The 11,286-nt window shown below is 58.2% G+C and overlaps 1 protein-coding gene across 1 annotated transcript in view; it reads left to right on the top strand.

Annotated features, from left to right (window-relative positions):
- SH2B3 (SH2B adaptor protein 3) overlaps window positions 1-11,286 on the top strand; it is a 25,982-nt gene that overhangs the window by 11,232 nt on the left and 3,464 nt on the right. Inside the window, exons 3-4 of the mRNA XM_030887472.2 lie at window positions 1-293; window positions 11,146-11,247. The exon at window positions 1-293 is cut by the window's left edge and continues 134 nt beyond it. Coding sequence (XP_030743332.1) covers window positions 1-293; window positions 11,146-11,247 — 395 coding nt within the window. The remainder of the gene's footprint in view (window positions 294-11,145; window positions 11,248-11,286) is intronic.

Here is an 11,286-nt window from a genome sequence, read left to right as displayed (position 1 = left end):
TCTTCCGCCGCCGCTCGGCCGGGGAGCTGCCTGGCGTGCCCGGAGCCTGTGCTGCCGGCGAGGCAGGCGAGGCCCCTGCCCGGCCCGGCCTGGCGCGGAAGCTCCTGCCCTGGAGCTCGGCCCGGGAACCGCCAGCCGAAGCCGTCAAGGAGGTGGCGCTGCGCTACAGCCTGGCCGACGAGGCCTCTATGGACAACGGGGCGCGGTGGCAGCGCGGGCGGCTGGCCCTGCGGCGCGTGGGCGGCCCCGACGGTGGCCTGGACCGCGTGCTGGAGCTCTTCGACCCACCCAAGGTGAGCTGTCCCAGCTGGCTGCTGTTGGAGCACCCAGTGGCTTGTGTGTGGCACATGGCCACACAGTGACAAGAGGGAGAGAAAAAATCCAAAAACCTCTCCGTCTTCGAGTCTCTGCTGACTCATAGCGACCCTTCTGTGGGTTTCCAAGACTTAACTGGGGGAGTTAAAAAGCCCAGTCTTTCTCCCACAGCGTTGCTGGTGGTTTCAAACTGCTGACTATGTGGATGGAAGCCCAAGTAACCACTGCACCACCAGGGCTCCCGACCGCCTTATTTATTGGTTTTTTTGTGTGTTTTTTTTTACTCTTTAGATTTTTTAAGGTAAACAGTGCAGCAATATAGAAACATAGGCTTCTCTAGACTACATCTTCATCAGTGCAAACTGCACTATCTTTCTCCCTCGGAGCTGCCAGTGGATTTGAACTGCTGACTTCGAGGTGAGCAGCCTAATGCTTAACCCATTACACCACCAAGCCTCCTTCACCGCCCGCCACCCAGGGTCCCTGATGTTAACGTTTTTTGCATTGCTGCAGTGCATTTAATTAGCCCTGGCAGCAGCAGCGGCGGCGGCGTGGGTGGCAACCACAAGGTGAGCAGTTAAAACCCACCCTACAGCCTCAGAAACCCTCACAGGCAGTGTCACCCTGCCCTACAGGAGCCTTGTCAGTCACAGCAACTCAGGGGCAAGTGTTGGGTTGCTCACCGAAAGGTTGACAGTTGCCCCCCCCCCCTCTGCGTGGCAGCCTGTGGTGCGGTTCTGCTTTGCCCTACGGTCAATGAGTCACTGTCAACTCCACAGCAGGCAGTGGGTATGTTTGGGCATGGCACCTCTAGGAGCCCTGGGGGTGCCCGAAGGTACCCATTGGAGTGCTAATTGCTAGGTCAATAGTTAAAACCCGCCAGGTGCTCCTGAGCCAAAAGATGAGGCTCTCTGCTCCCATAAAGACTGACAGCTTCTCAACCTGTGGGTCGTGACCCCTTTCACAGGGGTCGCCCGATTCATAACAGTTGCAAAATCACAGTTAAGAAGTAGCAGTGAAAATAATTCTATGGTTGGGGGTCACCACAACATGGAGGAACTGTATTAAAGGGTTGCTGCATCAGGGAGGTTGAGAACCGCTGCTATAGAGGGTCTCCTTGCGTCAGAATCAATTTGATGGCAGTGGGTTTTTGGTTTCTTGGATGGTGCAAATGGTTAAGCCCTCAACCACCAGACAAAAGGTTGGTGATTAAACCTGCCCAGAGGCCATCCTTTGAAAGATCCCAGCCTTAGAGGCCCTTTGGGGGTGGTTTGCCTGTAGGGATAGGGTTGCCAAGGGTTAGAACTGACCCCAGGGCAACAAGAACAGCACCACAGGGTCAGGCCCACAGAGACTGGGTGTTGGTCTGTTTCCCCAGGGATGCCCTCTAGGAGGTGTTCACGCATAGCTGTCAAGTCTCTGGGGAAAGACACCAGGGTCTGACGGTCTTGCCAGTGCGATTGCTGCCTGGAGGTGTCTGGGACCATCCACGGGCTCTCTGATTGATCTCTGATTTGTATGCAGGTGTCACTGGGCGAGTGGCAGGTTAGTGCAGGCTCCCTGAGAACCCCAACCCAGTGACTGTGGCCAAGGAGAATCGTATATTCAGGGGAATTCCGTCGCAGTTTCATTTTCTTTGATCTTTTAAGAACTTCCTTCTCCTTTGAGTTCACCATGGTCAACCCAGGTGAGAGGCCACGGCAGCCTTGCCCCACCGGGGGCTCATCAGTGGCAAGGTGAGAGGGCCAGCCCTCTGGCACTCAAGGCCTCTCTTGCTTTGTGGTCCTACTGTGTGCTAGCGTGAGAGCAAAGCAGTTGGGGTCCCAGCCCTGCAGGGTCACAGTCTTTGTGGGGGAGGCTGGTAGCCAGTCCAGCATTCACTCACTCACAGGCGGGAGGTGCTAACTGAGCATCTGCTGTGTGTCCAGTGCTTGCTTGGAGAGCTGGTCATTCAGTAGGGGTTGTCGCTGCTTTAGGGTGGCGAAGAACAGATGGCCAGAAAGGGGCTACTGGCTCTTGCTGGGGACACGTGCTTGGCTCAGGTGGACAGATACACAGGTGCTGCTATGGGTCAGATGCCACATGCACGCTGAACTTGACGGGAAGCTGTTTCCTGTGGGGCAGCGCCAGAGGCCCAGACTTGCCTGGCCAGCACTGGGACGAGTCTCATCATCACAACCCGGGTGCCTATTGAATTAGTTTCCCCCGGGGCCTTACAGTGCATTTCCCGGGTGACACCTCAGGCTCCGCCTTCCCGAAGGGCTAGTGACATGGGCAATGACTCCTCCGTGACTGCTGTTTTTATCGGGTTGCCTTTTGTCATCTTTTTAGCTGATTTATAGAGTTTCTCTCTGTTCTGGATGCACTTCCTTTGCCCTAGAGGTTCCGTGAGGGGCTCTTTGGAGGCCCTGGGAGCAAGTGGCACCTTCAAGGTTCCAGGCCACCTAGAGGATCCTCAGAAGAAAGTCCTGCCAATCCCTTTCTAAAAGCGTGGCCACAAAAGGCCTGTGGATCCCAGCTCCACTCTGACAGCTGTGGTCGCATGAGTCAGAGTGGACTAGCGGTGATTAGTTTTCAGAGTCCAGTGTCCTGCCACCCCTGTGTTGGGGCCATTCTTTTTGTGCCCTGTCTACACACACTGCCTCCACAGCAGTGTCTGGGGCATGTCCTCCTCCCTTCCAGAAGGCTCATTATCATTAGTATTCTGGCCTTCCTGGTTCAGACTGGCCCGTCTCGTCTATGGTATGAGGCAAGAACACAAGCCTTCTTGTGGGCACACACCCTGTTGTTCCAACGTGGTTTGCTGTGGTGAATGGGGAGTGGTGTTTCCAGACCTCCTGCTCAGTTCTGTTGGCCACTGTGTCCATCTTTGTGCCAGCCATACACTCTCTTAACTATGGCTGCTTTGGGCCCAGGTGTTCCCTGAGGAAGAGCCACTGGCCATCCCGGGCAGAGGGAGCAGAGAGGGCCAAGGCCCCAAAGTGGGGATGAAGTTAGTGGGTTTCCCACCAAGAATGGTTTCAAAAGAGGTCAAGAGGGCTGCCACAGCGGGGCGGGAGAGGGAAGGGGAGGGAGAGTACATGGCGTGAGGGGACTGAGGAGCAGGCATTTACCCCAGACACAACGGGAAGCTGTTAGAACAGCTCTGATAAAAACTGTCTTCTGGGCACTCAAGACTTGAGTCGGCCCCAGCACGAGGGCTTATCTGGGACAGGCGGCTCCCTGGGAGTGTCAGCTCTGAAAAACAACTGGGGCCAGGGGTCAGACGGAGGGATGGGCTGAGCAGAGTTCCAGGCTTCTGGGTGTTGAGGTGGGGGTCTCTGAGGCCTTGGGCAGGGACTATTGGATCACTTCTAGTCCAGCCTGCTGCTGCCGGTGAGGCTGTCCTCTGCCCGGCGACGGCTGTGGGGCCTGGGGCAGCCCTCCCAAGCTGAGCAACCCTGATGGGGGTCCCGTGCCAGCACTCGAGTGGTGGGGCACTTGGTGTGAACCGGGTCTCTGCGCTGTTTGAGCTGGAAGGTCACTGGCTCTGACATCGAGTGGGCTTGCCCAGAGTTCAGCTGCCTGGTGACCGCGGGGTTGTCTGTGAGAGGGCTGAGACCAGTAGCTCCCTGACAGGGAAGGAGAGAGCCCAGAGCAGCAGGGGAAAGGCTGTCCAAGAAGGCCCTCAGGCCGCAGGCCAGCAAAGGCTCCCAGCAGTCTGAGGCCAGGTGGGCCCCAGCCACACCTTCCACCAGCTGTGCCCACCTGGGGGACTTTGTCTCCTTGGGCTCCTTTCTGGTGTGCTGATGGTGAGATGAAGGCAGTGGCCGGTGGGTGGGTTTACTGGGAGCGACAACATCTAAGATGTCTCTCTGTCTGTCTGCCTGGAGCCCCGTGAGAAGCCGGGGCCTTCGCCCTGTTCTGTGGTCAAGCAGGTCTCAGGCTGTCTGGGGAAGGGCTGGGCAAAGGGAGTGGCCCACTCATCAGCCCTGCCAGGGTTAGGAGTGAGGAAGGGGGATAAGGCCTGGGAGGGGTGGGCCTTGGGGCCAGGACTTCAGGTTTTACACTAAGGGTGGGGGAGCATTAGAGGGGGTTGGGCTGCAGACAACGGGTCAGTGGCCCGAGTGTGCCCTAGAAGACCCTCAGACCTGCCCTGTCTGTGCTCCCACACTCCCTCCCTGGCTCAGGCGTCCAGACTTGAGCACTGAGGGTGCACTCGGGGTGGAGCTTGGTGGCCCAGCCACGGCTGGGAGAGCAGTGCAAGGGAGGGGACTGGGTGCAGGACTCCAGGGGGTCCCAATCCCACACTCTCTACCCGTCTGCTTTGAGCTGGCTCTCGGCACCAGCCCCAGTCTGGGCTGTCCCACACCGCAGCTGAAGAAACGCAACACCAAATGTGGAACTCATTGCCAACATTTAAAACACAAGATGGAGCGATTTCCATGCAAGTCCAGACTTCTGGTTTCTCTTAGGACATTGGTGGCTCTGGCCATGCTGGTTCTCCCCTGGCTTTGCCTGACAGCTCCTGCTGGGTGGGGGCGGGGGTGGAGCCTAGGAAGGAAGCAGGACAGCTGCGGGTGGGGTGAAGACTCTGCCTGCTTGGGGGTGCAGGGACAGCACAGGCCTCCTTGACTGAGCCCAGATAGAGCTTGCCTGATCCTGCAGCCTCTGGATGGGCCAAGGAGGCTGGGCCTGGGTTTGGGGTAGGGGTACTGCTGTTAGGCATGTACTGGGGGTGTTTGTCCATACCAAGCACAGCAGCCCTGTACAAATGGGCAAAGAGCCAGGGAGGTGAAGAACTTGCCCCAGGCCATGCAGTGTCCAAGTCTGTAAAACCTCCATTGGTGTTGCCAGGCCAGGCTCTGTGAGGCCATCTTATTCAGCACCATCGTTGTAGAGATGGGGATACTGACAAGTGAGGTCCTTACTGAGACCTCGAATCCCTCAGGAGTGGATGGAGGGGCCGGTGGGGCACAGATGCAACTTGTGAGCCAGCCCTAGAGGGCACAGTAGTTCAGAGCTGTCCTGTTCTGCCCCCAGGCTGGGTGTCCCTGCCTCTGTCTCTTTAGCAGAAAGAAGGCACCCAGAAGGCCCTGCCCTGGCCAGAGAGCATGAAGTTGGTGCCTTGAAGGTACACTTTCTGTGAGTGAGGCACCAAGCCAGGCTGTGCAGGTCCCCTCCCGATGGGTGCCCAGCATCCTTCAGGGCTGATGCTCCCAGGTCCAGTGAGGTGGATAGAGCTTGTGGCCTGGTGGGCCGCCCTGTCCCTCCCCATCCCCCGCGCTGTGTGAGAAAGAGGAAGCAGAAAGAAAGGGATGTCCGCCGGGGGCCTGGCGGTTTCCTCTCCAGGCAGGAGTGGTGGGGGAGGTCCGTGAGCAGGAAGCGGCGGGGCCTGTGGGTGGGGTAGGGGCCCACCCACACTTGGGCAGGCCCGCGTTTGAGTCCGGCCGTGGGCACTGGGAGAGACCTGCCTGCACTGAGGGTGGACTGCATGAGCTGCGCTGCCGCCAGCAGAGCTCAGCACGGAGCATGCCCGACAGCCCTTCACCACCCCCACCCTGCCCCTGAATGCCCACCCCACAGGTGAAGAAGCGCAAGGCACTGAGAGACTGAGACGCTCGCCCAAGGCTGCGTGGAGCCCAATGGGCATCACGTTCATCAGGGTGTCATCCCCATAGAAGACCTCCCCCTCCACCCTGCAGGCCATCATGGCTGACAGACAGGTGCAGTATGCCCTGTCCTGATGGGGTCACTATGTGTGGGCACTGACTCCATGGCAGTGAGCTTTTAATAGTCTATGAACAGGCCCACGGAGGGTCTGGTGTGCTGTGTTCCCTGAGGGACACAAGGAAGTGGGCACCCTCCCCCCGTGGACAGTGACCAGGCCATCCGCCCGCCCACACACAGGCTGGCCTGGGTGCAGCTGGAAATCCCCCACCCACTCCTTTGTAAACGGAAAGGAAACCAGTGCGCGCAAAGAAAGAGGTCGTCTCTGAGCTCTGAACCTAGCCCTCCATGGGGAAGGGGGCCACCTCAGCTTCCTTCTTAGGGTGCCGCCTCCCTGTCCTATCTCCCCTCTGCAGTGGGGAGGAGGTCACTGACCCCGCTGACTGTTACACTTCAGTTTAACACCCCCCCATGACAGTGTATGGGAGTGGTGGTGGCAGCCACCAGCCACCAGCCACCAGGACCCCCCGGGGACCCCTCCTTCGGAGGCTGGCTGGAGCCTTGGCCGCTCTCCAGGGAAATGTCTGGGCCGGCGCTCGTTCGCGTAATCTAGGAAACCAGTTCCTGCGGCCCGATGCGCGTTTCTAGGCTTTTGTCTTCACTCAGAGGGAAGTGAAGCCCCCGCTGTACAGGACCCGGGTCACCACCAAAGGGGGGATGGGGGGTGTCCCACGTGCCTTCCAGATGGGGAGGCCACGGGTGGTTAGCAGTTAGTGGGGGCGGGGACAGAAGGCGCAGGCCTGCTTGTCCGTGTTTGTGGCTGTGGGCAGGGCGCTGCATTGTGGACCTGAATAATGCTACAGTGGCCAACACCATCCACAACGGGAGCCTGTTTACTTATCTGGCTGCAGGGCCCACCAGGTTGAGACTGCTAGTGTGCAGGCATGGCATGAACGCACCTGCCAGGAGCAGCTGGGAACCCCCTGGGAAAGCACGCCGGCTGTTTTGCGCCCCCTCGTTACTTAGCTAGGCTTGAACAGTTTTCAGAACGCTGGAATCCTTCTTCCAAGTCTCTCTCCTGAGGAGGGCTGCTCCCCTTCCACCACGCTGACCCCCTCCTCCAGCCACCGCCGACCTGACCTTCTGCTCCTGCAGATAGCGCTGCCCGTAAACCTGGGCCCCTTCGTCTTTAGCCTGGACTGTGGAAGGGGAATGCTGGGTCTTGGGGTCGGGCTTCCGCGGTGCCTCGCTGAGCAGCTTTATTAGGACAGCATTGATGGTGCAGCAAGCACTGGGGTCCGTTTCCAGAATATCGCCATCTGACAGAGGGACCTGGACACCACCAGCAGTCTCCCTCAATCTCCCCCCTCCCCCCAGACCGACAGTGTTTTAACCGGCTTTCTCTGGATCTTTCGGGATGTCACTTAAATGGATTCACTGCACACATGGCGCTTTGAATCTGGCTGCTTGCACTAAGCAGAGTTCTCAGGGCTTGCCTGCCTGCCTGCGTCTCCACACGTCAGGCTCCCTGCCTGGTTGTGGCTGAGCCCTCTCGCTGTGTGGCTGGGCCACCTTTTGTTGATCCCTGGCTCTCACCTGGCCAACCACTTTGTGGCTCTTGGGGACGATGTTCTTGTGACCACCTGTGTGCGAGGTTTTGCCTGGACAGGGGCTTGGTTTCTCGTGGGTGTGCAACTAGGAGTGAGTGGGGTGGCCATTGGGAGGGAGGGCTGCTCCGTCTATGTTACATTCCCACCAGCGATGGATGAGGGCGCTGTCTCATGGCATTGGCAATGCACCTGCCCTGGTTTTCAGTGTGGGTGCGGCAGTGTCTCACTGCATTAGCTGGTAGTTGAGCATCTTCCTGTGGGCTCTTTGGCCATTTCTGAAGGCTTGGAGTCGGACCACCTGGTTCTCACTGATACATTCCAGAGCCTTCCAGGAGGGTGGGGCCCCTTCCTCCGTCACAGGTGGAGTGTGTCTACACAGTGGTGGGGTTGTCTGTTAAACCTTCCCACTTTCTGGGGGGAGAAGCAGTTGGTTTTCTGGTCCTTCCTGATTCTGGGTAGAGCTCAACATTTCTCTCTCAAAACTGGTTCATGGAGCACATAGCTTGCAAGTGCAGGGTCCACCTCGCTGTGCAACCACCACCACCTCAGCCCAGAATGCCACAGCACCCACCCAGGACCCCCACACTGGGAGCACTCAGCCCCTCTTCTGCCCACCCTCTGCCCTCACTACTTGATCTGTATGAATTCTGACCTAGTTCCAGGGTCACGCATACTTTTTTCTCATTGATTTTCAAGCGCTCTTGATAAAGCATTTGACATTACTGTTATGCACCCAACTTTCTGTGTACATGGCAGTTGCTTTGGGGGCTTAGAAAGAAAGCCCTTCCCCACCCTGGAGGCAGGTCCATGACAGCCATTAATCTAGTGGGCATTTATTCTTTACCCCTGGCAGCTGAAGGGAATGACTTCATGCAGCGACTGCTTTGACCGCAGTACATGCCTTGTGAAGGCTTGTCCCGTAGGGTGTTAACAGTGGAACTCAGGAGATGCCCAAGTCTCGGCCTCCCTGGTGGCCCCATGGGGCCTGCTTTCATCCCTCTGAGCCATCACTCCTCAAAGGCCAGTGGTAGCCACCATCAAGGCTCCTGGTGCTGCTAGGACACGGATGGATGGCTCTACCTGTACACGTAAACCTTAATTGTTGCGGAGGGGAGAGGCCAGCCATCTGGAAGGCTAGCCACAGCCTGGTCATCAGTGCAGTGTTGGTGGGTGGAGGCGGTGCTAGGTAAGCTGATCCCTGAGGAGGAGGGTGGTGGTGGTGGTAGTGGTAGAGATAGAGATGGTGGGACCAGGATGTGGTTGTTCAGGGAGTGGGCTGATTCTTGGCAGCTGGTTTGCAGTAGGCAGTGACTGGGCCCTGATGCTTGGTCAGGATGTGTATAGTGAGGCCTCCTCGGTGAGTGGGGTGGGCCCACAGGTGGACACTGCTGGGTGCCCAGCTCGAGGGCCCGGCTTGTCGAAGTCAGAGGGCACAGGTCCTGGTCAGGGGTGGGGACATGGCCTGTGAAATGTCAGGTGCCTCTAGGTCAGTGGTTCTCAACCTCCCTAATAATGCTTCGACCCTTTAATACAGTTCATGTTGTGGTAACCCCCCAACCATAAAATTATTTTCATTGCTACTGTAATCGATACTGTTATGAATCCAGCAACCCCTGTGAAAGGGTCGTTTGACCCCCCACAGGTTGAGAACTGCTGATCTAGGTGAAGGAGGCAGGTGTGTCCCCCATGCGGGTGCCTGGATGGAGGTTGGCTGGCTCACACCCATAAAGGGACACGGGGGTCCCCCTGCTTAGTGGCATCAGGCTTTGCAGCTGGGAAGCAAGCACCGGTGGTGGTGTCGTCCCCTCCTCTCTGGGGAAGGGGGGGCTATCTCTCTGCATGGGGGTGTCTGTCCCTGAGAGTAGGTGGCTCCAGAATCTGAGAGGGGGCTTTGTGTCCCTGTCGGGGAGGAGTTGTCTGACTTTGAGAGGGGCTTCGTGTCCCTGATTCTGTCGGGGGCTCTGCCACCAGAGCATCAGGCACCACCAGCCTGTCTACCTCTGAGCATTTCTGCTCATGATTCCCCACAGCAGGTCTCCTGGGGTCTCAAGACTAGATAGGGACAGGCAGGTGTGTACTTGCTCTATTCTCACCATCACTTGGGGTGGTAGGCACCCCCATTCTGATGGCTGTGAGCAACAGCTGGTTTGAATGTCTGTTGACCATGTCCCTGTTTCTCAGACTCTGGGGAGGCCCTCCGTGGCCTCAGTGGAAGCTGACTGACCCTCATGGCCTTTCCGGAAACGTCTCATCTCTTCTGTGTGGGAGCAGGAGATTCTGGGACTGACAACAGAGGGGAGCCCTCTGTGGGCTCGGGTGGTATCAAGCTTGCCCCCCCCACATTCTAGGTGAGGAAATGAGTTCACAGAACAAGTGACTGAAGCAGGTCTCTGAAGGTCTAGTGGGTTTGTCCTTGACCAGGTCAGCTCCAGGCACTGGCTCAGCTGTGACCACTCACCCATCTGTCCACCCACAAGTGCAGTAGGGGACGACACAGGACGTGTGCGCGTGCAGAGCTACAGCCCAGCTGGCAGCAGGGGAAGCAGTGGCATTACCAGGAAGTGGTGGCCCGGCCTGATAAACCAACGCTGAGGGGGGGGCGGGGGGGTGCCAGAGTGGGCTGACTGGGACGTGGTGGACAGGGGCTCTTGGGAGGAGGGGGCATTTTCTCTGTTGGGATATGCGGTTAGTTCCTCCACAGCACAGGCTCTATGGAGCCCTCAGGCTCTGATGCCCGTCTGTCCTAGAGAAGCCAGGCCAGGGTGATAGCCCCTCTGAATCTACTTGGGGTGGGGTCTGTCCTGTGCTTTATTCTGGGGTGCACCTTGTCCAGCCTTGTGGGGGTCAGGAGTCTGTGGATACAGCTGGCCTGGGCGTTAGCCCTCAGTTCCCAAGTCACAGGGTTATTTTTATAGCCACTTTCTGTGCCCTGCTTTTGGGGAGCTAGGTGTGGGTCCCAGGACCAGTGCTGTGAGGAGGCGCGTCACCAGTAACAACCCAAGACAGCTGAGCTCAGCAAGGGGCTTTATTGTTTGCCCCTGCTCCCTTCCTACCTTTTCATAGGCCATTGTGTGAGGGACCCAGTTGGGCTGAGCCCCCCTTGCCTGTGGTCACCATAAGTGGGCATGAGAAAGGGGAACTTACTTCTGACCGCTGGGGTGGGGGTGGGGGGTGGGCAGTCAAAGCACAACCAGCTGCTTCACTAGTGAATCTCTGCTCTGCTCTCACATGAAGGGTAGGTGGCCTGGAGGAGAGCTGAGAGGGAGGCTGGCCAGCGACTCCCCCCCTACACCCCCACTGGAAAAGCTGGGAGGAAGAAGCCAGAACTAGACTGGAGGCTTTTGGGGGGTACCACGCTCCAGAAAACCTGGAAAGGTGTCAGGGGACTTGTCCCAGCACAGCCTCTGGGAATCTGAGTATTTCTTTTCACCCGTGTGCATCCTGAAATGTGGCCTTGGCCAGGAGGTGGATCCCTCCTGCACCCAGTCCGCAGCTTCCGCCCTCTGGTGGTGGTGGGGAGCAGTAGATATGTGTGGGGTGGCCCTGAGCCCAGCACCCCTTTCCTCCCAAGAGCTCCAAGCCCAAGCTGCAGGCGGCCTGCTCCAACCTCCAGGAGGTCCGCCGCTGCACCCGCCTGGAGATGCCAGACAACCTCTACACCTTTGTGCTCAAGGTGAGTGGGCATGGTCTCCCTGCACCCACCTCTCCCCCC

The sequence above is a fragment of the Echinops telfairi genome, unplaced genomic scaffold, assembly GCF_000313985.2.
Source record: "Echinops telfairi isolate 266 unplaced genomic scaffold, ASM31398v2 ScPeMD7_7412;HRSCAF=8450, whole genome shotgun sequence".
In the NCBI taxonomy this organism is placed as follows: domain Eukaryota; kingdom Metazoa; phylum Chordata; class Mammalia; order Afrosoricida; family Tenrecidae; genus Echinops; species Echinops telfairi.
This window is presented reverse-complemented; position numbering and strand designations above follow the sequence as displayed.